The 24,141-nt window shown below is 56.6% G+C and overlaps 7 protein-coding genes across 7 annotated transcripts; 3 read left to right on the forward strand and 4 right to left on the reverse strand.

Annotated features, from left to right (window-relative positions):
- Positions 1-1,261: 1,261 nt before the first annotated feature.
- Positions 1,262-2,171, reverse strand: GCG54_00002066 (putative endoglucanase type K; the record flags this gene model as incomplete). Its single annotated transcript, XM_045402165.1, has 2 exons — positions 1,262-1,513; positions 1,731-2,171. The coding sequence occupies 2 exons, from the start codon at positions 2,169-2,171 to the stop codon at positions 1,262-1,264; spliced, it is 693 nt and encodes a 230-aa protein (XP_045264447.1).
- A 1,180-nt stretch (positions 2,172-3,351) lies between these two features.
- On the reverse strand, positions 3,352-6,372 carry GCG54_00002067 (uncharacterized protein; the record flags this gene model as incomplete). The annotated part of the gene is made up of 7 exons (XM_045402166.1): positions 3,352-3,474; positions 3,729-3,736; positions 3,762-4,740; positions 4,799-5,343; positions 5,393-5,572; positions 5,602-6,189; positions 6,249-6,372. 7 exons carry the CDS (start codon positions 6,370-6,372, stop codon positions 3,352-3,354), a joined length of 2,547 nt encoding a protein of 848 aa, XP_045264448.1.
- A 6,358-nt stretch (positions 6,373-12,730) lies between these two features.
- Positions 12,731-14,211, forward strand: GCG54_00002068 (uncharacterized protein; the record flags this gene model as incomplete). Its single annotated transcript, XM_045402167.1, has 2 exons — positions 12,731-12,877; positions 13,360-14,211. The coding sequence occupies 2 exons, from the start codon at positions 12,731-12,733 to the stop codon at positions 14,209-14,211; spliced, it is 999 nt and encodes a 332-aa protein (XP_045264449.1).
- Positions 14,212-15,125: 914 nt separating this feature from the next.
- On the reverse strand, positions 15,126-17,874 carry GCG54_00002069 (Urease; the record flags this gene model as incomplete). Its single annotated transcript, XM_045402168.1, has 4 exons — positions 15,126-15,446; positions 15,513-17,591; positions 17,660-17,746; positions 17,854-17,874. The coding sequence occupies 4 exons, from the start codon at positions 17,872-17,874 to the stop codon at positions 15,126-15,128; spliced, it is 2,508 nt and encodes an 835-aa protein (XP_045264450.1).
- A 1,695-nt stretch (positions 17,875-19,569) lies between these two features.
- On the forward strand, positions 19,570-20,062 carry GCG54_00002070 (uncharacterized protein; the record flags this gene model as incomplete). Its single annotated transcript, XM_045402169.1, has 2 exons — positions 19,570-19,805; positions 19,894-20,062. 2 exons carry the CDS (start codon positions 19,570-19,572, stop codon positions 20,060-20,062), a joined length of 405 nt encoding a protein of 134 aa, XP_045264451.1.
- A 316-nt stretch (positions 20,063-20,378) lies between these two features.
- On the forward strand, positions 20,379-20,972 carry GCG54_00002071 (uncharacterized protein; the record flags this gene model as incomplete). The annotated part of the gene is made up of 3 exons (XM_045402170.1): positions 20,379-20,629; positions 20,695-20,831; positions 20,893-20,972. 3 exons carry the CDS (start codon positions 20,379-20,381, stop codon positions 20,970-20,972), a joined length of 468 nt encoding a protein of 155 aa, XP_045264452.1.
- A 538-nt stretch (positions 20,973-21,510) lies between these two features.
- Positions 21,511-23,639, reverse strand: GCG54_00002072 (Chromatin-remodeling complexes subunit NGG1; the record flags this gene model as incomplete). Its single annotated transcript, XM_045402171.1, has 2 exons — positions 21,511-23,006; positions 23,171-23,639. 2 exons carry the CDS (start codon positions 23,637-23,639, stop codon positions 21,511-21,513), a joined length of 1,965 nt encoding a protein of 654 aa, XP_045264453.1.
- Between the last annotated feature and the right edge of the window lie 502 nt (positions 23,640-24,141).

The raw sequence follows: 24,141 nt of genomic DNA on the forward strand, positions 1-24,141 counted from the left end.
GTCACAGCGCTTGTGTATTTTTTGGCGTCTTGATTCAATCTCAACCAAGTACATGAGAGGAGCGCAGGGTACCCCTCACAGACACAACGCCCGGGCAGACGTCATTGAAACATTGGCTGTTCGCCCGGTTAGATCCACCAGGACAGGGCAGGCAGGACAGGGGCAACGGCTCCCGCCAGTTCTTTGGGAAGTGTGCCGTTCAACCATAGCCTGGCAGATAGCGAAGCTTGTCGAAACTGATTTAGTCTGGAGGAGATTTTCAGAGGCTGGTCAATCATCGATATCGCTCGCTCTGTACGGATACCTACCAGCCGCATTGACACTACGCGCCGAAGATGCCGGTCTACCGCTTGCCGTCGCTTGTCCTGCGTTTCTTCCACTGTCTACGCTGCCTTCGGCATCTTACAGGCTCCCGGCCGCGACCTGGCGCCCCGTCCCCCTTGTCTAAAGCGGCACACAAACCCGAACATCACTTCTACGTCATGTGAGTTCAAACGTCTGATTCGCCGGCGCGTCTCGGTTGGCTGCCACATAGATATGCCTGCGAAAGAAGGAAACCATTCTGGCGAGTTGGCAAGCACTTGCACCAAAGACCGCGCGGCCTCTTGTTGGCGACGTGCCTGCGACAAAAGGTGATTTGCCCCCTTGAGGCAGTGCCCAACGACAAGGCCTTGGGTGCAATGTCGCTTTCATCGAGCATCTTGGCTTTATCTTGGCTGCCCTCGTCTTGGGGGCTGCTGTGTGTTGTAGCATCACAAGAAGCGGGTTGCCCGTCTACTGCCCAGCCCACAGCCACCGTTGATATCCATTTTGCCCACGGCAGTCATGTCGGAGGGTATTAAACGGGCTAGTGCAGCTCTGATTTCGAGGTGCCAAGCTGTACCGGCGAACCCTGTCAGCAATGGAAATTGAAGAAGCTATTCGATCTACTGCAGCTGCGGCTTGGCAACCTGGGGCGCTCAGTTCTCGTCAGACTTGTGTACGCCAAGTCACTCCCACCATCCCATCTCGCTCCATCTCGCTCTAAGTCTTGGGTACAGAGGTAATGCTTTGCCTCTGGGGTCGTGGCTCACCTCGAGGAGTAAGCACGCTCATGCGCCAAGTGCAGCCAGGTGCCTTAATTCTGGGAATTTAGCTTGACGTGCCCGTTGCACACTTCTTGTATTCAACTACGTATAAACTTGATATCAACGTGATGGAGGGAGCACGCCACAGGGCACGGCTTCATCATTCCAGGCAGGGTCTACAGGACGAGGCGCATCTAGTTCCGCCTGCATCCGCTCTTGGCCGTGATCTCCGCCGGGCACGAAACCTCCTTGAAGGACACGCTCGGGTTGTCGGCACCCTGGAACCAATCGAACCGCCAGTAGCATCCGGCCTTGAGCTTCTCCGGGAACCCGTCGCACTCGGAGCGGGAGCTGACGCCTCCGTATCGCTGGCCCCACCCGTTCGGCGGCGCTCCGTACTGATCGGTACACGCGTTGAACTGTCCCACGCCGCCGCCGGGGATCTGCTACGATGTCAGTAATTGATCGACACTACCGATTCTCTGGCGGTGCTCTGCAGGCTGCGTCGAGCAGATGCTCAAGTGGGGCATATGTCCGGGTCCCGGAGATCGGGGCGCCGGGACGGTGATCATCGGGCCCGGTCCCGATCCGCCCCGTCCAACCTTCTATCCACCCCAGGAGAGAAAGAAACCCATACGGAAAAAGATAAAGTGTCTAACTCACAGCAAGATCAAAGTGATTCTGTCCCAAATCGCCTCCAGTATTCGTGGCCTGCACAACCATCTTCTTCCCGCTCACCGGCCCGCTCGTGAACGTGAGCTCGTAGCACGCACAGCACCACGACGCCTCCGTCCCGCCCGAGATCCGCACCGCCGCCCACCCGTACGCCAGGCTGTCGCTGACGGCCCACGGCGAGTTCGAGCTGCACATGTACGCCGACCCGCCCGCGTCGCAGCCCGACTTGGTGGCTCCGCCGTCGTTGAGCCGGTTGTCGTTGCGGTCGCACGTGCCCACGGGCCCGGCGGCGAGGGAGGCCTTCCCGGGCCACGCGCACGACGGCTTGCAGCAGTCCCAGTAGCGCGTCGTGGAGCCGGTGCCCGAGGCCTGGGAGGCGGCGAGGGGGAGCAGCGAGAAGAGCGCGACGAGGGCTTGCGTGGGATGCATCTTTTTCTCTCTGTGGCTGGTGCAACTTTGATGTTCTGTGGGAATGTGCTCTCGGCGGTTGAGGTGTTGAAGAAAGTTTTTGGGTATGTTTATATATAGTTATTCCGGGCTTGCTAGAGGTTTCAGTCGGAATGAGAGTTTTGCTGTGTAATTACAGGCGGGAGAGTAATATATCAAAACCATGGACAACTACACATGACCTATATCATACCGAGAAACACTCTTTTCGAGTTGCTTCCAAAGTGTAAAGGACGGGGAACACCTGCCCGACCAGCCGACACCATATTGCCGGTACCAAAGAAGCACACAAAACCGACTGCCTCGTGCCGTCCGCAAAACCTGCTTCGAACGAGCCGAAAATCAGTCTGTAGACGCGGCACGCACCACCGACTAATACAAGTCCGATATACCCAGGGGAGGCGGCACCCCGAGAGACAAGACCGTGGTTCTGGCAATCTAGCAGAAACCACGCTTCCGCGCCCTCATGTGAGCTCAATTTGCGATCTAGGCCGATTCACCCAAACGGAGAAATGTTCCGACGGCAGTCGCGCCGATGGGTGCGTCTGTTTCCCCGCAATCGTCAACGTTCGCCAGGGGGAGATGCAATGCAAGGTAGGATCCGGAGCTGCGAGAGAAAACCCTCCATGGGGCAAGAGATCAGCCGGTTAATTCTCATGTGGCTCAGAAGATTTTACAACCGGCTGATGGGGAATTTTGAGGACCGGCGTCATAAGTTGTTCCAAGTTCAAGTACATCACTTTACCATTTATCACGTTTGTAAATTTCTACACCGTCCACACGGCCGCCTAGTAACGTTGCAATGTATGGTAGATTATTTTGCAGGGCGCATAACGCGACGACGATGGGTATAAGTACAAGAAAAGATGATTGATATCAGCGGGTGTTAAAGACGACGCCGAGTTGCATGAGAGGCAAGTCTTCAGACGACGTTAGCATGTTACTTGCACCAAGACCATGATCAAAGGCACCTCCAAGTCACTACGAATCAATCAACAGTGTAATCTTATGAAATCAAGACTTTTCGTTATTGAGCTTCGTTAACCTGTATCATCAACCGCCCCCACCTACTCCAGTTAAAAGCCAGTCCATGTCGACAACCAAAAGCAACTAGCATCGGGTCTGCGTGAACCCATGTCTAGGTGATTCAACAGCAGCAATTCTACCATCTGCGGTTGTTGTTGTCGCCGAAGCTCTCGGCAACCTTGCCGATGAACTCGCCGAAGCCGCCGCCGCCCTCGCGACGCTCATCGTCGTCGTCATCACGGCGTCGGCCGTGGTGCTCCTCCCGACCGCCATAGCCACCCTCCTGACGACCACCGTAGCCGCCTTCTTGGCGTCCGTAACCGCCCTCATCGTCGCGGCGGCCTCCGTAGCCACCACCGCCGCCGCCGTAGCTTTCCTCCTGACGACCGTAACCGCCGCTGCCACCACCACCATAGCCGCCCTCGTCATGGCGACGACCACCGCCGTAACCACCTTCATCCTCGCGGCGACCACCGCCGTAGCCTCCACCTCCACCGTAGCTCTCGTCCTGACGACCGTAACTGCTTTCCTCGTGGCGACGACCACCACCGTAGCCACCCTCGTCGTCGCGTCGACCGCCTCCGTATCCGCCCTCATCATGACGACGACCACCGTAGCCTCCCTCGTCCTCGTCGCGTCGGTTTCCACCGCCGTAGCCACCACCCGTGCTGCCCTCGTAGCGGTGAGTCTCGGTGCGCTGCTCGTATCCACCGCCATAGGAAGGTCTAGTCTCTGTGGTCTCCTGGTACTCGTAGCCGCTGGTCTGACGTCCGCCTTGGCTGTCTTCCTGCTCGTAGCGACGGTACTCGGAGCGGCCTCCACCGCCAGAGTACTGAGTCTCCTTATACTCAGCCTGGCCGTACTTGTTGCCGTGGTGGCCATACTCAGTCTGAGTCTGCGTGTAGTTGCCCTCGTCATCGCGACGGCTGCTGTGGCGAGACTCGGTCTCGTCCTTCTTGAAAACACCGCCGAGGATAGAGCCAATGAGCCCGCCTGCACCTCCACCTCCACTGGACTCCTCTTCCTCCTGCTGGTGCTTGTACTGGGGGATCTTAACGCCAGCTTGCTGCTGCACCAGGCCGGCAATGGCTCCAGAAGCACCCTCGAGAATGGCGCCAGCAGCCTGGTCGGCAACCTTGTCCTCCCAATTCTTGGGCTCACCGAATTGCTTGCGCATGTGAAGCTTTCCACTGCAGCCGTGGCCGTGGCCAGTGTCGTGCTCGCCCTCCTTGTGGTTCTCTCCCCGCTGGACGCCCTCACGGCTCAACTTGCGGCGGTAGTCATCCTGCTGGCTTCTATCCATGTTGTTCCACCACTCCTCGACGAACCGGAAGATCTTCTGACGTCCCTCAGTCGCACCGTCCTCGCCCATATCGCGCTGAGCGGGGTGGTGCATGACGCCGAAGATGATGCGGTTGATGGTGCGGTTAACATCAACACCCTCATCATCAATGGCCTCCATCAGTTGAGGCACAACCCACTGCACAGTCAGAGCAGCGCAGCGGCCAGCAATCTCGTTCAGAATCTGCAAATGAATTAGCTTAAATGCCTTTCAGCACTGAGAGACGTAGGTAGCTACTTACGTTGGTAAAGTGGTCCTTGGACAGCATAGAGTGAGTGGGGTCGGTGCTGCGGTCATCATCGAAGACGACGTGTTGCTCCCTCTCACTGCTCTCGATGATCTCGGCAGAACCAGTGCGCAGCTCGTTGCGGATCTGGCTGATGACAGGGATGATGAAGGGGGCAATGAGAGAGAAGACAAACTTGGAAAGCTGCTCCTCAAGCTGCTCCAGAATCTTGGGGAGGACGGGAATCTTCTCAATGGCCTCGCTGATGCCCTGCAGAATCTCGTCGTGGAACTGAATGGCAGGCATGATCTGCTTGAAAACGTTCTGGATGTACTGAGTGAACTCCTCAGGGTCTCTGGGAGAGACCTGCATGTTCTGGAGCTGCGACTCGGCAGCGCTGCTCTGGAGCTCATCCACCCGGTTGCTCTGGTGCTTACCGCCAAATATACCATCGGGAATCATGTCCAGCAAGTTGCGCAGAATGCTGGTGTCGTTATTCTTGCTCTCCTGAAGGGTGCCCTCAAGCTCCTCAATCTCGTTCTGGGTGAGCTTGTCAGAGACTGTGATAGGATTAGCTAGGTTCAACCGATGAGATCTCCGTAGACCTACCCTCTCCAGTAACGGAGTGCAGGAAGTCAACACCACCGAAAGTGCCAGTGACAATCGGATAGACCTCGTCTCTAGCGCCTTCGAGTCTAATGCGGGTGTCTCTGCCGACGTGGGGGAACGTGTCGCGCTCGCCCATCTCGATGAGGGCAAGCTCGGTGTAGTTGCTGTGCGCAAAGAAGTCTGCGGGTCGCAATTGTTAGTAACCTTACAGCTGAGGATAAAGTTGTCGAGCACCGTACCTTCCAAGCAGTGCAGACCGGTTCCCATCAGGCGCATCGCCTCGTAGAGATCGGCCTCATTCTTGTTGCGACCGTATCCTCGAGCGAGCTCGATGCAGGTGGCGAAGAGCTTGCGGACGTGAGCGGCAGAGGTCATGATACCGGCCTGCTCGTTCGCAATGTAGTTCTTCATTCCGGTGCGCTCGTCGATGGCAAGCTCGACGCCCTCGTCAACGGGGCCTCTAAGGCGACGGTCGTACTGGCGGGCATCGATGTTGTCGGCGTAGTTCTTGGGGTTGTCAATGTGGTCCTCGGGGCGGTAGCAGCCCAGTCTGTCGGCCGTAACCTCGAACTCCCTGGATCCGTAGCCGAAGGTAAGGAAGCCCAGGACGCAAAGGAGCAGGCGGATGGCCTCGGCTGAGACAGACTTGACGGTACCGACGTCAATGGCTTGGGAGTAGTCTCTCAGCCAGTTGCCGAAGTAGACACGAGAGACCATCATCTTGGTGAACTTCTTGCCGTTCATGGAGCGGGCCATCGCAAGGGTGAGGAGCGCATCTTCAATGTCGCCATGGCGCCCTGGTTTACCGCACGGTTAGCGTCTATAGCTAGCAAGAGGTAATTGGAAATAAGCTCACAGTTCTGGCCCTCAATCTTGGAGATGCCGGCGATGTTGCCAGCTCCGAAGGCGTGGGCCGGCCGGGAGAACCAGACCAGCACGATCAGGCCGACCAGCAATGGGTAGGACCTGGCGTCGAGCATGATGACTTTTACCTCGTATCTCCTCTCTCTTGTTGTTTTAGTTGGGGGGTATCTTGTTTGTAGTTCTGTAGAGACAGCTCAGTGGTTGGGTCAAGCGGGGCAGAGTTTGCAGGAGAGCAGACTTGGTGAATGATGGAGGGAGGGAGGAGAGGTTATGAAATAGGTAAGGTAGGCAAGGAGGACGGGAGGTTATGACACGGCCAAGGGGTGAAGAAAAGGAGGGGCCCTTTGACGGTTCAGAGGCGGTGGAGGGGCAACACGAAGGACGTTACTGCGGTATTCCAAGGCTGGCTGGGTTGGGGACGTCGAGTGTCTGGTCTGGCATGGAGAAACTTGGAAGTCGGAGCTATCAGAAGCCAGAATGACAATCAAACAAGCGGACGGTGCTCCAGTAACGCAGCAGAGGCCAGGCCAGATCCAGGCCAGTCCAATCCGCGATCTGATGCTTGTGTCTGTCTGCCCCTCCCTCCCACCTCTCACATCCCACCTGCCAGCGTCAAAGAGGGACTGGAGGTGGTCTGTGGTCCAAGCCCCAGGTGCCATGGCATCATACTACTGCGCAATAGCTGCTGCCAAGACAACCCCCCACCAATGCCAGCGGACTGTGTAGAGGGGCTTGCGGATGCCGATTGGGAGCTTGAATCAAGACAGGGGGATGGTTGCGAGTTTGGTGAATTGGTGAAGGGCGCCGCTGAGAGCGTCGGTACCTGGGAGCGGTAGGGAACTTACATACACGGACGAGGTATCTGAGGTAGCCGGCGACTGGCGGTGCGCGGTAGATGCACGTCGGAATGGGGCAGGGGTCTGCATCAAGCTCAAGCCAGCTGTGGATTCGGTAGGTGATCGTCGGTCCTCGGGATGCTGTTGTGCTTAACTGTCCGGCGGGCGCGTCAGACAGACCTTGGCCAGCTGAAGGCTGTGTGAGGTGAACCGCGAGGAATGAGAAAGCACGGTGCCTTGCGGTGACTTGGTTTGCGTGCCTAGATACCAGGAAATCCGATAATTTGTGGCCGCAGATGGTTTGATAACGCCTGCGGATGTTGGTGAGATGACGCAGTCTGAGCTTGCACCCGATGACAATCCAAGTACACGTCTTTTTTCCCCTCCTCGCTCTATCTGAACGACGGCGGAAGGCGCACACCTCAAGATGGATGGCAGGAAGGTACGTCTAAACACGGTGCTAATTCGCACCTCAAAGCAAGGTGGAATTGGAAGCTGCAGATACGCCCCAGGACTTTCCATTTTTCTCGAGAGATGGTCATCTCATCATCTGTTTTTTTCTTTCTCTTTCGCCCAAAGTACTGAGTAGTAGTGTGCTGTTGCTGGTGTGGGTAGCTACGGGGGTCACTGACGCGCAAACAAGCTCAGTCTCGGATGAGCAATCGACAGCTGCTCGCCCTGGCCAGCGTTCATACTTTCAGCGAGGGCTGAGGCGAACCCAAACTGAAAATAGGAAACTGAAAGTCACCTTTTTTCGGATGGCCACGAACCCTGTCACGTCCATCTCTCGTCTTGTGCCTGGCGTCGTCGGGTGCTGGGTCTGCCATCTGCGCGGCGGCAGAGGGCGACCGCTGCCCGCATGCCGCCAGTGCTTTTTTACCTCATCGCGGCTGTTGGAGGGTCGCGGGGTTGGCCCGCTGCCAATGGGCTGCCTCCAGCGAGCTGAGGTCCCCATCAAAACCGATGGGGGTCGCGTTTCAAAACGGGATGAGACGGTCGGCGCGGTCAAGGCCAGCTCCCAGTGAAGGGAAGGGAAGGGAAGGGGATGGGAGGGGGGTTTTCAACTGGTGTCACGGGAGGAGGGGCAGCTTCTGCCAGCTTTCACTGTGCATCAATCCTTCACTGTGTGCGCACACGGAGCGCTAGCTGACAGCTCTTGTCAATAGGCGCTTTTAACCATCATCCGACGACGCGATTATCGACGGCCGCGTTGCTGTCGCCGTCGTCGCTGGTCTCTCGGGTCGAGAGTAGTGACGAAATTCAGAACTGAGCTCAAGTCTTGCGAGGAAGTGACACTGAAGCCTACAACACGACGCAGAGAAACTCACTCGCGCCCCCTCGGTCGCAGCCACCGTCCAAGACAAAGACCGTTACACGGCTTCCTCCCGGAGCCACCATCGACAGAGGAGGTATGCACCTTACTTCATAATTGCCCTACCCAAGTTACACCATTACCAACGCTCGACAGGAACTATATTCGTATGTTTATCGGAAACATTGAAATGCGTAGTCTGTCGGTTCATCACACATGCCACAGCGAATATGCTCACCGCGCCTCACTGGACAGGAACAGTCCTCGACGCGCGTGTGGAAGCTACCCCTCGTCGCAAGAGATGGGGGCATGAGACTTGCCCTTACAGAGGGGCGCGCTGTGGCTCGGTACAATGCTCGCGCCACGATGTTGTGGTTCGGGCAGGTAAGCGAGAAAACGTGGTCGCGCAGCCGCCTCATCGACCAGCCAGAGTCACTCAAGGAGCCATGCGCGCGATTCAGTTTCCAATGGCCATAGTAGCCCCTGTCAGATACGGAGATCACCAGCAACATGATCTCTGAGCATTGAACTCTGTGCAGAGGAGGTGGTCTTTTGGAGGGTTGTTGTTTACGCAGTATCGTGTGGTTCATCATCTAACATCAGAGTGGTAGGCTGCGCAATTCTATGTCCTGCATCGGCGAATGTCTTGGACATACCCTTTTTTTGCTCAGAGGTCGTGCTCCAAGGCCTGCTATCATGAGCGCTGCCTAAGGTACCCAGGTAATGGAAGAATCGCGCACGTAGGCAGGCAGCAGGCAGATAATGTGTCGCATCAGACATGCACTAGGCCAGCGCTGAGAGCTCAGCTCGGTGAAGTTCGGTGACTAATCGGTGGCCTCGGTGACAGGGCAACCCATCACCTACATCACTATGGGGAAGCTGCTATTACAGCCATGTGCTGTGCCTGGCCAGCGAGGCGGTGGTCACTTGCGGCATTGCGTTGCCGTTGTGCGGAGAGTATGTGCGTAGAACAACAACGCGTGTTGGGGTACGCGTTGCCACCGCCTGCACATCTCCTCAAAAGCGTATTGATCAAGATAACTCTCACATCACAACATCTAAAGACCACAATTCGTTTGATCAGAGCATATTCGGGACTTCAAGCTTGCTGTATATGCCCAGACCGAGCAGTCCTGCTGACGGCTCACATGCCTACAGTAAGGTACGCTGGGGGACAGTTAGCGACGCTCGAGTCGAATCGAGAACAGCTGGCGTATGCGAATGTAAATCAGAGTGAACGCGGGATCCAAGACAGATGGAGAGGCGAGGCCGGTAGGTGCCTATGTACAGAGGGGATGCTGGCCAAAGCCAGCAATCTGGGCTGCCCAAAGCCGAGTTCGACGCCGTCGAAAGGACCAAGTAATGACCTAGTAGGTAGGTAGGGAGGGAACGTCAAAAGAAGCGTCCACTTGCGAGACCAGGTCTTGATCAAGTTGGACAGGTCCAGTGATCATGCCGAAGTTCTTGTAGGCGCTGGACAGTTGAACCGATCACCTAATTACGACGGCATCGACTGAGGAGGAGGGAACAGGACGAGACGGCTGTGGTGGAAGACGCCTGCGCTGCCCAGGAGGCCTTTGGGGCTCGGGTCGTCGATGGCAGAGGAATCATTCAGTCACCAAAGTCACTGGCAGATTGCTGGGTTTTGCTGGTCAAAACGGGGCGCCTCTGAATGGAATGTTGGCATGTGAAGCGAGACGCTGTTGACCCTAAAGGACAGCGATGGGTTGAGAAGTCGGCGCTGAGCGAGCAGAGTCTGGACGGAGGGACAAGTTCTACCACAGCTGAGACTCTGAGGGGGGCACGAAGGGCGCTGGGCGTGTGGATGGGATCAGCGGCAAATCTACAGAGTCTACAGAGAAAGAGAGACGGAGAGGGAGATGGAAAACCCTCCAGGCGGCCTTCTGACGCACCCCGCTTTCAACGTGGTCCTCTCTCTTTTCCGGCTGATCACTGATCCCTCAGGCCCGACATAAGAGAGGGCGGGGAGGAGAACAGACGTGGGAATCGACGGACCCAAGGCTCCCAACAATTCAGCGACAGCTGGGCCTGAGTCGACTGGATATGGGGTACGTCGCTGAAAGTACCTTACCCAGGAGCCATCTGAAGGGGAGGGCCGAGGGAAAGCGCCTCGGCAGGAGGGCACCTCAGTGAGATTGTGCCTTTTGAGGGGACTTGGAGCAAGGCAACCGCTGACGAGGACAGCTTGCTTTGTGTGCCCTTGGGCCTTGGGGACGCGAACGAGCAGGTCGGGTCGAAGGGTGGAAGCCTGGTGGTGCGATAACGGGGCTTCCGCTCTGAAGTTTGGAGGAAAACACAGCAGCAATAAGCAGGACAGTGGGGAAGGCCTCAGATTGTGGCCGCTGTCGGCCGCTGTCGGGGGTGGTCGGGAGAAGAAGGGATTTTCTCGGGGGCTTTGGGGGTGTTCGACTCAGAGGTTCCTCAGGTCAGACAAGAGGGAAGCAAGCCCATCGCTTCAACGGCGGCCGCTCTGTTCAGGCACACAGGCGGGGACAGGCACCCAACACTGACCTGGCAGAGGTCTTGCTGCTTTAATGGGCAAGGTGCCTCGGATGTGCTGGGCGGCCCAGAGAGAGAGAGTCCCGCCGAAGCAGGTACGGTACCTTACCTGGAGGAGGCCGACAGAGTGTTCGCACCCCTGGTCAGCTCGGATTTGTTTTTTTCTTGTTGTTCTTTCCGGGTTCCCCTCAGGCGAAGCCACAGCGAGTGCCCCCATCCTGGGCCCCTCATTGGGCGACTGGGCACATCGCTAATTGAGGTGTGATGGTGCACACGCAGGAAAATGTGGGCGCCCGCCAGAAAATTGGGCGCAATGAAAAGTATCCCGTCACCATTACCACTCCGCTGGAAGTTCTGTGCAGGTATCGCCAGAGCATCAGATCGAGGTCCAGCAGGATAGAGGGCGCGCCCAGAGGATTGAGACATCCGCAACGGCCACGAACGAGGGATGCACGTGTTCGCATCGATCTGGACAGTTAGTAAATGCCCAGAAAGTCATACGGCTGCTCCCAAGAATAAGAAGCAATTGCCAACGCGTCGCAAGTTGGGCGATAGCAGAATACAGCAAAGGCACAACAAGGCTTTGGTGGTCGGGAGGTTTAGGTCCTGGGCGGCACGTCGAGAGCAGCGAAGTCCAGTCACCTCAGTCAGGTACGGTACCTGTTGCAGGTACCTGCCACCTTTTGCGGTGACCGGGAGGTAAGGGAAGTGCCAGGCGGGCCGCGGGTACGGTAGAGGAAAGCTTGCAGCACCAAGCCTCGCCCTCTCAATGGCCCTGCGTTGGGGTGTGATCGTGTAGGGTGTCTGAGGCGGCCTGGATTGTGTGTGCTTGTGCTGTTCTGGACTCATTGTGGCTACCTAGGTAGCCGTCTGGGCAGGTGGGTGCTGTTTGCCGTAGTCTGCTGAGAAACGGACACTTTGCGGTAAATGGGTGCGTTCTGAGAAAACCGGGAGCTTCAGGACACCTGGGCTGAAGGGAGCTGGAGCAAAGATTTCGCTGAGCACGAGGTGCTGCTGCTGCTGCTGCTGCGGCTGCTGCCCTGTGCCAGAGGTGGAGAGGGTCGCTCACAATGAAAGTGCACAAAAAAACAAAAACACGATCCTGAGGGGAAGCGCATCAGCAATTGCCTACTGCTGCTGGCTGGGGCAGCAGAGCCAGACGAGAGACCGATCGGGCGATGGTCGAGGGATTTTTTTCTCGTCTTTTACTGATTAGAGGCCCTGGGTGGATGCCGCCTCTCGGGGGGCTGCAGGGGTGTCAGGCACTTTTTACGTGTCGCATGATGTGATTGAACGAGAGAAGGTTCGTAATGGGGAGCCAGAAGACAGCTCCCCAAAAGTGACGGGGGGACGAGCAGTGAGGAGAAAAGGGCTGCTGTTCGGAAGGCCTGGACATCGGGACAGCTGGCCCAGCTGCACTTTTGGGCTGGAGCCCTGGGCAGCGGCCAGGCTGACCACCAGCGGCAGGCCCGTCACTCCCAATTTTTATTTTATTTGGGCGGACTCGCACCTGCCCGAATTTTTCCCCCCTCCTGCGGCCCCCCCATCCCCCAAGAGTGCACCAGATCACTCGCTACCCCCTCCCCGGCAGGCTGCACTACATATTCGGCTCAGGCCCTCCCCCGACCTCCCTTCCCTTCCCTCTTTTTTCCCCCGTTTCTTCACTTTCCCAGGCACCTCTCCCAAACTCCTCCACCACCACCCCCAACGTCTTCAGCGAGCTTCGCTACTATCGTCGCGCATCAAAGCATCTTCACTACAGCGCCCACTGGCCTAAAAACAACACTCGCCAAAAACACCATCACAATGCCCCGCCCATCCAAGAAGGTCGCCGCTGAGGCCCCCAAGCCTCCCGTCGCCGCTGTCCCCGTCGCTCCTGCTCAGCCTGTTGCTCCCGTCCAAATCCCTCACAGACACATTGATGTCGAGGGTTTCATCCGCGTCCGCGATTCGGTAAGAGGATTTTTACCACGTCCTGCCCATTCACTCCCACCGAATATTCGGCCTTCCCTGTCCCAGCCCTGTCCCAGGACCGACACAAGAACGGAGAGAACGCCCCGGAGTCGAGTCCGCCCAGCTTCACCTTGCAGGGCCTACGCGCTTCGATTCTCAGCATCAAAACATTACACCTATGATCAACGCGCGCGTCCTGCTTTTCTGCACAATTTCTCTCTTTTATCTGTCCAATTTTCGCACAGTTTTCCTGCGAATGCCAAGTCTCCGCAATCGAGCAGGCCTTAACTGCTCCTCGCAAAGCTCCTTTTTTGCGCGAGACGCGGCGCACCACCGCCGATGTTTACATGTTCCCATGTCGAACCCGCGTCTTGCTTTGCACTTGAGACCCACACAAGCTCTCAAGCTCAGCTACAGCTTCACTCCTGACTTTCATACACACCAAGACTTGCTTCACACAAGATGCTGACCATACTGTCCAGGTACACCAGCGCCTCATCACCATCCTTGAGCTCATTAAGAACTTCTCGGAGGACTACTACCGCCAGACCAGCCTGCTTCTTGGCGAGCCTGCCAACGAGGGCATTCCCGGCATTGACCTTCCTCTTCTCAACCTTGAGCATGCCGTCGCCCAGAACATGGGGCTCCCAACCCTGGCTCTCCAGCCTGGCGCTCCCTACCAGCCTGCCCCCGTTGAGGAGAAGAAGGAGCGCAAGAAGCGCACCCACGACCCCAACGCTCCCAAGCGTCCTTTGACCCCCTACTTCCTGTACATGCAGACTGCCCGCCCCATCATCGCTAGCGACCTTGGTGAGCAGGCTCCCAAGGGTGCTGTTCAGGAGGAGGGCCAGCGCCGCTGGAAGGCCATGAACCCTGTCGAGAAGGCTGGCTGGAACAATGCTTACCAGTACAACCTGCGTTTGTACCAGGCCCGCGTCCATGCCTACAAGCAGGGTGGCAACCAAGATGCCAGGCTGATGGATGACGAGGCTGCTCTGAAGTACGCCGAGGAGCACAGCATCCAGATTGCTCCCTCTGAGGCTGTTGCCGATGAGAACGATGCTATTGCCGACCAGCTCACCCAGGGCGCTTCCGTTGATGCCGTCGGCGAGGATGACGATGAGGAGGAGGCTCCCGCCCCCGTCAAGACCCCCAAGAAGCCTGCCTCCACCCGCAAGCGCAAGACTGCCACCCCGGCCGCTGAGGCCGATGCTAAGAACACCACAACCCCCGCCAGCCCTGACAAGAAGCGCCGCCGCACATCAACCAAGGCTGCCGACGCCGTTGAGGAGCCTGCCACTGCCAAGAAGAGCCGCAGCAAGAAGAAGAACTAAACGTCGTCTTTCTTTCGCTTTTCTTCTCTTCTGGTTTCTGGGTTTCTGGGTTTTTGCAAAGATGATACCTCACTGCTCGCGGTTCGTTGCTGGCCTCTGGTGGCCCCGTAGTGTTGGCGGTTGCGCCAAAAGGACCGGACTGGGGAACAGGACCACTTCTGCTTGGGTCCTTGGAATCGCTGCGCACATTTGCGCATGGCGTGTATGATTTTTTACAGGCGTGGTTAAGGATCTCAAAGGGTAGGCGAGGTATACAAAACGCTCAAGCTATGGTGAGCGAGGTGGATCGACGGCTTCAGGGATCTGGTCTGGTCGGCATTTGTTTTTATACGTTGAACCCCTTTGGGTGTCCTGTATGTATTATGACGGACATGAATCAACAAAGAATTGATCGTTACTCGTTCATCTCATGTGACTTGGGAGTTTCAAACACCGTAGTTGAGGAGTGACTTGAGTCGATTGACTGAACTCTTGACCCATGCAGGCTCTTCATGTCGTTCTAACTGCAGTAGATAAGGTAGTCAAGTGATCTCATCGCTTCTCGCTGCAGACTGAGGCGTGCGTTTCAATGAAAAGTGGCATGTTTAAACTCATTGCTCTTCAGCCAAGGTAAAGAAAGGAGGCTATATTGCTTTTTTGGCTGATCCATACTGCGTATATCCATGTCATTAAGACTCCCATGCTCATGCTTGCCAACTTCCCCAACAATGTTCTCCCAAACCAAACGACGTGCTTTGCGTGCTCCCTTCTTCCCCTCACTTGCTTAACAATTAATATGCCGTGTTACTCATCCAACCCACCGACGACTACAAGTTCCCCTTGCTACTCCATTGACTCCATGCTACTGCTGCTGCCAAGTTGAATACGCGTTGTGTTGCTTTGCTTTCCCTCCTCTTCTCTCTCACTCTCTCTTTCTAGTACACGTAAAAGGCCTGCGTCAACGGCAGCTCCTCGGCCGGGTCGGCGCGGCAGACCTCGCCGTCGGCCTCGACGACGTAGCTCTCCGGGTCGACGCGCATCTTGGGCATGCTGTCGTTGTAGCGCATGTCCTTCTTGCCTACGTTGCGGCAGTTGCGGACGGCCTCGACGCGCTTCTTGAGGCCGTAGGATGCGATGGCGCCCGACTCGATGGACGCGGCGGAGACGAAGAGGACGGACGACGGCGGGACCAGGGGGGCGAACATGGGCCGCGCGATGATGGGCTGCACCGTCGGGATCGAGGCGTTTGGATCACCCTGGGTGGGAAGTCAGCAACAGTCACAAGGCGTGGTGAGTGGAGGGTGAGTGAAGGTGAGGCTTACCATTTGCGCCGACGCGATGAGGCCGCTCTTGATGACGAGGGTGGGCTTGGTGCCGAACCACGCCGGGTCCCACACGACCAGGTCAGCCAGTTTGCCGACCTCGATGCTGCCGACGAGATGTCCGAAGCCCTGCGCGACGGCCGGGTTGATGGTGTACTTTGACACGTAGCGCTTGACGCGGAAGTTGTCGGCGCCGGTGCCCTCGTCCTCGGGCAGGAACCCGCGCTGGACCTTGTTCTTGTGCGCCGTGTTCCAGGTGCGCAGGACGACCTCGCCGCAGCGGCCCATGGCCTGGGAGTCGGAGGACATCATGCTGATGGCGCCGAGGTCGTGGAGCACGTCCTCCGCGGCGATGGTTTCGGCACGGATGCGCGACTCGGCGAAGGCGACATCCTCGGGGATGTTCTTTGAAAGATGGTGGCAGACCATGAGCATGTCAAGGTGCTCGTCCAGGGTATTACGAGTGTAAGGTCGCGTCGGGTTCGTGGATGAGGGCAGCACGTTAGGGTGCTCTACCACAGAGATGATGTCCGGGGCGTGGCCGCCGCCGGCGCCCTCGGTATGGTACGTGTGGATGGTGCGGCCGGCGAAGGCGTTGATGGTGGACTCGACGAAGCCGGACTCGTTGAGGGTGTCGGTGTGGATGAGGCACTGGATGTCGAGCTCGTCGCAGACGCTGAGGCAGGTGTCGATGGCCGCGGGCGTGGTGCCCCAATCCTCGTGGAGCTTGAGGCCGCAGGCGCCGGCCAGGACCTGGTCGCGCAGGGCCTCGGGCGCGGAGTCGTTGCCCTTGCCGGTGATGCCGATGTTGAGGGGCAGCGAGTCGCAGGCCTGGAGCATCTCGCGCATGTAGTTCTTGCCGGGCGTGCAGGTTGTGGCGCTCGTGCCGGCGCTGGGGCCGGTGCCTCCGCCGAGCATCGTCGTGATGCCCGACGCGACGGCCTCGTTCGCCTGCTGCGGGCAGATGAAGTGGATGTGGGTGTCGATGCCGCCGGCGGTGATGATCTTGCCTTCGCCGGCCACCACGTCCGTACAGCTGCCGACGATCATGCCGGGCGTCACGCCGTCCATGACGTCCGGGTTGCCCGCCTTGCCGATGGCGGAGATCATGCCGTTCTTGACACCGATGTCCGCCTTGTAAATGCCGGACCAGTCGACGATGAGCGCGTTTGTCACAACCATGTCCAATGACTCCGAATCCGGCCGGCCCGTCGCTTGGCCCATTCCTTCTCTCAGCGTCTTACCACCACCGAACTTGCACTCGTCTCCGTACACGGTGAAGTCCTTCTCAACCCGAATCCAAAGATCGGTGCTGCCGAGACGCACCAAGTCGTCGGTCGTGGGGCCGAACATGGTCGCATAGGCAGAGCGCTCCATCTGGTACAGCTCGGTGAAGTTGAGGATGGCCTCCGGCTCCGGGGCGTGGGCGAAGCCGGCCAGCTGAAGCTTCTCGACAATCTCCTTTGCCCTCCAAAGCTCGACGCCTCCTGTTGCCAGTCTGTTGCCGCCGCGGATGACCTTGTGTCCTCCAATCTCGACAAGCGTCACAGTCTTGACGTCGCCAGGCTCGAAACGCACTGAGGTGCCGGCCGGGATGTCCAGGCGGTAGCCATACGACTTTTCACGGTCAAACTCCAGCTGGGGATTCGTCTCGATGAAGTGGTAATGTGAGCCGACTTGGATGGGACGGTCACCTCTACTCGTCACCTTGAGTCTGATGCGATTGCGGCCCTCGCTGAGTGTGACTCGTTTTGAGGCGACAACCACAGCGCCAGGTTGCTTCTTGGGTTCATATACTGTCACCTCGGGCAAGGCAAAGAGGTCGTTACTAGGGATAGGGAGAAAGCTCCCGTATAAGGCGCGGGCCAGGTCACCATCGTCTGTCGAGATGGGACTGTGGACTGTCACGAGGTAGGTTCCTGAGGGAAAGGTGCCCTCGACTTGGATTTCATGGAGGGTACTACACACCGCGGGGAGAACATGCCGTCTTCCCAACATGGTGGCACCCAGGCTCATGAGGTCGGCGACGGTATGGTTGCCATCGCGGATGAGCTCTTGCAAGTTGTTCGCGATGAGAGCCTGCGGTTGGTGTTAGTGCACGCAAGATGAGACGGCAGCGATATCACCGCGTAGAGGGGTTTTCGTACCGTTGCTTCCGAGTGGTTAAGCTTGACGCCCCGGGCAAGGCGCCGCTGGGCCAGGAAGCCCAATTGAGAAATGGTGAGCTTATCGAGCTACAATCACGACGTCCCCCGTTAACGTGCCGTTCAGTTTGCTCTGGCCCGCCAAGGCGACAGGGATGTGTAAGAGAGCGCGCGAGAGAGACAGTTGGGGTACAGACCTCTTTTGGTACGAGATGCATCCTGGCGAGCTGGGACTTTCAACCCAGAATCTCTCAATGACACGCAAAACAAACAAAAGTCTGGGGAAGTTGTTGATGAGAAGGACGGAAAGAGATTGAATTCCTCAAGTCAGCTAAAGACGGTAATGTGGCGCCCACCCCCCAGACCAGACCAGAGTTCCCGTCCCCCAGCACCTCCTGCCAGAGATAGCGGCAGTCAGCATGTGCGCCCGCGCCCAGGCCCGTCAATCAGACGGGAGAAAGAGGAAAGAAGAAAAAAAAGCGCTGGTGGCCGCCCTCGGGCCTGGACCGGCGGCCAAGTGGAATGATTGATAAGACCCGGGCCCTTGGGTGAGTTCCCAGAAGGGCAGGCTCTGATAGGCCCCCCACCAACTGCCCACCGTCGAGCAGCTACCCCACACAAGGAAGGCCCTTGGGCGACAGGCACAGAACCACCAATACACGCCTCGCTTCTGTCTAATAGGCATTACGTCCAATTTTAGGCGATAAGCTTGAGCGCCGTCTCATGCACCGGGCCGTCGACGACTTCCCGAACACCACCTCCCGTCTCCATTGAAACCTCCCACGCTTGCCGTATCTCCGGGGCTTCAACTGACTGCCTATCACTTACTTCTCAAAGACCTGGCACCCACGTCGGTTGAAGAAAGTCTTGCCAGTACGAGTACTATATGAGTCGAAATGGACGATGGCGAAGAGTTAAGGGTACGAAGACGTGCTATCCAGAACAAAGCCCAAGCAAAGGCTTGGAGCCCGAGGCCGTACTTCATGTAACCTCTGATCCGGGCAGTTCTCCTTCTCAGGGAGCTCGTCAAAGAGAGAAGCGACAAAGCGACAATGTAAAAGACAACTATAACGAAATTGCATCCCTCGTAGCCCTGAATGCCGCGATGACCTGAAAAGAAGCCGACAACAGACTGAATACCCAACATGTTGGTTTGGATGTCGAAGCCTCGCTAGGCGAGCTTCACCATGGCCGGGCACTTGGAGTTTACGCCAGATAACAAACCGAGACTTTCTGCCAATAGGAAGCAGTGCATACCTTGGATATTCTCGGGGTCAAGACACTTTGCCATATTGGACATCGTCTGGCTGTTCAGGAGGGCCAATGCCGTTGCCGGGATGATTGTGAAAAGTAAGAACAGGTTGTTTCCGAGGGGCCTCGACTATGCCAAGATGTATGACAACTTTTCCAGGAGTTTGGATTTCTTTCCATTTTCCGCATGTTCGTGCTGCCTGTAATCCAGCATCCGCAACCCGTGTGGCCACATCTGATGGCCAAGAAGGCCGGTATGCTTCTCCATCTTGTGACTGCAAAAGACTTGGTCATTCATTCAACTCATTGAAGATGTTTCGTCGTGTTGTTTCCGGCGATTCATTCTAAGGCTTGAGTCAAAAAAGCTCAAGTCTGAGAATGAGAAATATTTACTTAACCTTTTCATGGTCTGTACAACACTCGCTGTCGCCACTGCCATTTTATTCTTCTCTTGTCTACTCGAGTCGAACTACGTGTGATTGTCACCACGAAAGCATCCAAAGACGCACGATCCGTGTAACCAGGATGGGTGGATATGGGTAAACAACCGTACTCTCTTCTTGATAAAAATACACATCACATGCCTTTTTCTCGCCTCTGGTCAACTCTGCTTCTGACCATCGCCAACTTTTTTGGGCCGCCCCGGGTTTCCTCTGACCATGATGAAATTGTCGGCACTCCTCATCGCCAGCACAATCTGCTCCGTCCTCGCAGGCCTGGACAACCGGGATACTCAACAACCTTGGTGCCATCGGAAGAAAGTTGGCCAGATTCACATCGGCGGCCAGCCGGTTCCGGTCAACTACCGGTACATTGTCAATGCGTATAATGTTGAGGATGATATTCCCAAAGTGTGCCACACGCTATGGATGGAGTTGAGGAACTTCTGGATGTGCCAGTAAGATCTCTCCCTCTCCTGTCTCCTCTGTCCTGCAGATGTTGGGGAACTATTTGACGCCCTGCTTGCCGACTAACACGCCGCGCAGGGTCTGGTCTTTTGGGCTGTTCAAACAGTTCTGCCGCGAAGGCACCGAGAAGGGCACGCTGGAGTGGGAATTCGAGACCGGCCTGGCTTGCAACACGGGGATGCTCGAGGCCGCATGGTGGGAGGCTACCAAGAACAAGTACGGCAGAATTGGCTGCGAGAAGAAGTGAGTCTGTTTGGTTTTCCGTTCTGCCTCAGCCGCAAACAGAACGAGAAAGATGTGCCGTTCCACTTCGATGTCAATACTTTTCTAGAGTGCAGCAGCCACGATGTCATCTCTGCAGTTCAAGCAGCCACTGCACAGAGAGTTTGGAATTTGCGAAGACAACTCGATAGTCAACCTGATCTTCTCTAGTCGTGAACCTTCCACCTTTATATAAGACTCTTCTCGTGACCGTCAACACAGCAATGATCTCGAACATCTGCATCCCATCAGGTTCAAACATCAGCATCCCACCAAGTTCAGTCATCAATCTCCTGTCAAGCATGAAGGTCTCAAAGCTAGCTTTCCTCGTACTCGGGGTGACCCTCCTCTCCCTCGTCAGCGCAGAACCTACTGGCGGGAAAGGCAGAATGCGCAACCCGGAGGCTTCATGCTTCATGAACCTCTATGGGGTTACCAAGTTCGCGCCTTCGTCTCGCCGATACTCAGGCAGAACGACAAACCTCCCCGACAATGCAGACATTGACGAGATATGCAGCAAATTCTGGAAAGGACTGCAACAGTTTGGAGTCCAGTGAGTGTCCCCCTCTTATGTAGACTCTTCTGAAGCTTCATCGATTGCTTATCATCGACTTGCAGCTGCGCGGCTTGGTCTCATGATGCGTATCATCACTACTGTGGCAAAGACAACGCACGCGACGGCGAGCTCGTGTGGCAATTCGAATCCGCCCTTGGTTGCAACAGAGGCATGGTTTCAGCGGCGTGGTGGGAAGCCAGTGAGTAGCCCCTTTCCCATCTTTTCGAGTGTTTGACGACGGGGTTGGCTAACGTTACCAGCTCACAACAAATACGGCAGCTTGGATAAGTGCCGTAGGACGAGCAGCGAATCCATCATACCGCACCCTTATCCGTTTTAGAGCAATCGACAACGAGAAAAGGAAGCCAAAAGGGGTGGATGTTTAGATAAGCCGTCGAGGAGCTTAATCCGCCTTTTCGAGGGTTTTACAACCGACAATTTGGCTTCTGGCTTTCAATGAATCCGAGTTGGAGAGGTGCAGGGCCATTGAACGGCGAGCCCACGGCGCCTGGCAGTGTTTGGTAAACGCAGACGTATCTTCAAGGAGGTAGAGGGGCGCCTATGTCGAGGCTGACTTGGTCGACTTGGATATGGCGAAACGTTGGCTGTGGATGCAGTTCTGGGTTGAGTAACCGGTATCTTTGTTCTTCTGACCTGGTCAAGCCATAGTTGCTATCAATAACTCCCAAAACACCTTATACGTTCGCACTAGACCTCTCTCTCTCACTGCTTCTATGAATGTCCAAACGCCGTCGACTGTGCCCAGTAAAAAGTCGTATTGCCTGCCTCCCACCGGAACCGAACCCATAAAGTAGAGATACTAGTCATAACAGGTGTCAAACTGATTCATTAGACACTGAACATCGCAGAGCAACCGTTTACTCTTCCTCAACCTCCTCGTCCCATTGTGCCTTCTCCTTCTTCATCAAATCACCCATGATCCCCGCCCTGAAAATCGACGAGTCGGGCTCTGAGCTGCGCGGAACCTTGCCCAGTTTCTCGTCATCGAATACTGATCCTATAGTATCGATCCAACGCTTGCGCCGCTCCATGAGCGTCTTGGTCATATCGCCAATGCCCGGCCTGGCCATGCCAGCCGCGCCGCCGACGGCATGGCTTCCGCCTCCCGCGCCGCCGGGACGCTTGTTCTTCTTACTCTTGCCCATAGTACGCGTCCTCTTCAGATACGCGGCCTGGACCTGGGAATCAAGATCCTCCAGAATGGTTTGGTACTCCTGGTGGGCCATGCGCTCTTTGACAAGCTCGGTAAGTCTGGCTTTGCGTGCGCCGTTGATGAGCATCTGCTCTCGCAGGCGACCTTGTAGGAGTCGTAATCTGGCTGCGACTTCGTCGTCGAATGCGCCGTCGTACTCGCCCTCAAAGTTTCCTTCCTGCGGCAAGAAGCCAATATGTCTCAGCTCTTGCTTGATTCGTTCATCGACCTGCGTGTATTCTAGTTTTGGATGTGACGCCTTCTTCCACGCCTCTGAGTTCGATTCCGGCATGAATGCTGCCGGGGGTACTGGCGGCGCCTTATCGTCGCTGAAACTCTGCTGCGCATCTCCGTTGTCGCCGTTTACGCTACCATTCATGGCCGTGTCCCCGTTGGTAATACCATTGACGCCTGTCTTCTCTTCATCGGCCTGCGGTCGGTTTTCGGGTCGCATCGCCTGCATGAGCCGCGAGAGCAGCGGTCCCACGGACAGCTTATCGGTTTCCGCCACCTCGTCGTCCATGTTATCAATGGCACCACGGGCCTGGTTGGGCGCCAACTGCTCGCGCGCGTTCGGGGGCTTGTCGAGTGACATGGCGCCATCCTCCTCTGCCCAAATCTCGGTATAGTGTTTCTTGCCCCTCTTAGGCATGTGGAAGGGCGTCACGCGATCGCCGCGCTCCCTCAAAAATGCTAGATCCTCTTCGGCGAATGGTCGGAAGTATGGTTCCATGTACGTCGAGAAGGTCGAAAAGCTGATCTGGTTACTGGGCTTGGCGCTACTAAAATCCTTGTCGGGCGGATCTCCTGCGATGAGATCGGCCAGATCGCTCTGGGGGAACACGGCGACAGAGTAAATCTGCCTCAGCTCGTCTGCTGACATGCCGGGTTTCGTTGGGAGAATTTCGTAGACAGTCGGGTCGGGGAAGGTTGAGGGATCGTCGCCGAAAGTGTGAGCAGCGGGCTGTGCCTTTTTTGGCGGCGCGCCCTCGTCTTCTGAGCTCTCCTCCTCTTCTTCATTTTCCTCTGCTTTTGTTTTGTTGTCGACTTCCATTGCTGACGGAGTGGCGGGTGCGACGGGTGACAGGGAAGAACTGGCCGAGTCGTTGTCGCGCGAAAGCTTTCGTGGTTTAGTGGATTCCCGAAGCGGGGATGACCGCTCTGGAGCAGCGGGTGAAGTCAGTACGGTGGTGAATACGAGAATGATTCGCGGTAAACAAGTGAAATCCCAATAAGTGTCGCATGCCCCACGAATAATCCAAGAGCACGAAAAAAAGTGAAAAGGACACTAGGCCAGGCAAGGCCGAAAGAGGTTGGTGACCTACCGACTGCTGCATCCTGGGGTGCCAGGGTATCTGCGGCCTTCCTCTTCTTCTTGTTCGTCTTGCCTGTCTTTTTGGAATCGCCCTCGGCCTTGACACCTTCCTTGGCGTCCTCGTCGACGTCGTTGATATACTGCTTACGGGTGCTCGCCAATATGCGCATTCCCCTGTCGCAGAAATTGCTCCGTCTGTCTATGGTCTCCTGCAAGCGCTGGAGGCGAGCTATCATGCCATCAAGGCTCTTGGAGTCCGGGATGACGGCGTTAGACGCGCCCTGGTCAACAAGGTCGTCATAGTTGAGATTACGGAACTGTTCGACGCGTAATTCGAGATAGTCGGTGTCGACGGCTTCGATGGGGGGCAGGCTGGCAGATGGAACGACGGAGCTCGGGGTCGTATTGCGGCTGCGCTGTCGCATGGCATTGGGCCCGGCCTTCTTGCCGGTGCCCTTCTGGCTCGCGGCGGGAGGCATCGCTTGTTGTCTGCCGTCAGTTTTCTCAAGTGAGACCCAGCTCGTGATGAGGCTAGATCATGCAGGTCGTCGTCTTCGAACGTTGAGATGGAAAGAGATGTCGAAGTTGGAGTATCGAGAGCTGACGTCGAAGGGTCACTGGAAGTCGAGATCGCGCCGCCCGGCACGCCAGCAAGCTTCTTGGATTGGTTGATTGTGGTAAAAGTATGGGTCGAGCGCCCCCTGCATTGGAAGTTGATGGGCGCACCCGTGTAGTGTCCTGAACGCAAAGTCTGGGGATGTACCACGGCAGCGACGCTAGCAGAAAGGTACTTGGTGGTCCCTTCTTTGCCAGTGGATTTGGGATAAGGAAGAGTTCTGGACGACGGCGACTTCTAAGAGCACACGCTTATTATGGCATCCATTGCAGTGTCTATTCGACGCCCTAGGTACCTTGACAATGATTTCTAGGTAAGTTCCAAGCCTGTATCGACCCGTGGTGCTCAACCTGAGTTGTAAGTCC

The sequence above is a fragment of the Colletotrichum gloeosporioides genome, assembly GCF_011800055.1.
Source record: "Colletotrichum gloeosporioides strain Lc1 chromosome Unknown consensus_45, whole genome shotgun sequence".
Classification (NCBI taxonomy): domain Eukaryota; kingdom Fungi; phylum Ascomycota; class Sordariomycetes; order Glomerellales; family Glomerellaceae; genus Colletotrichum; species Colletotrichum gloeosporioides.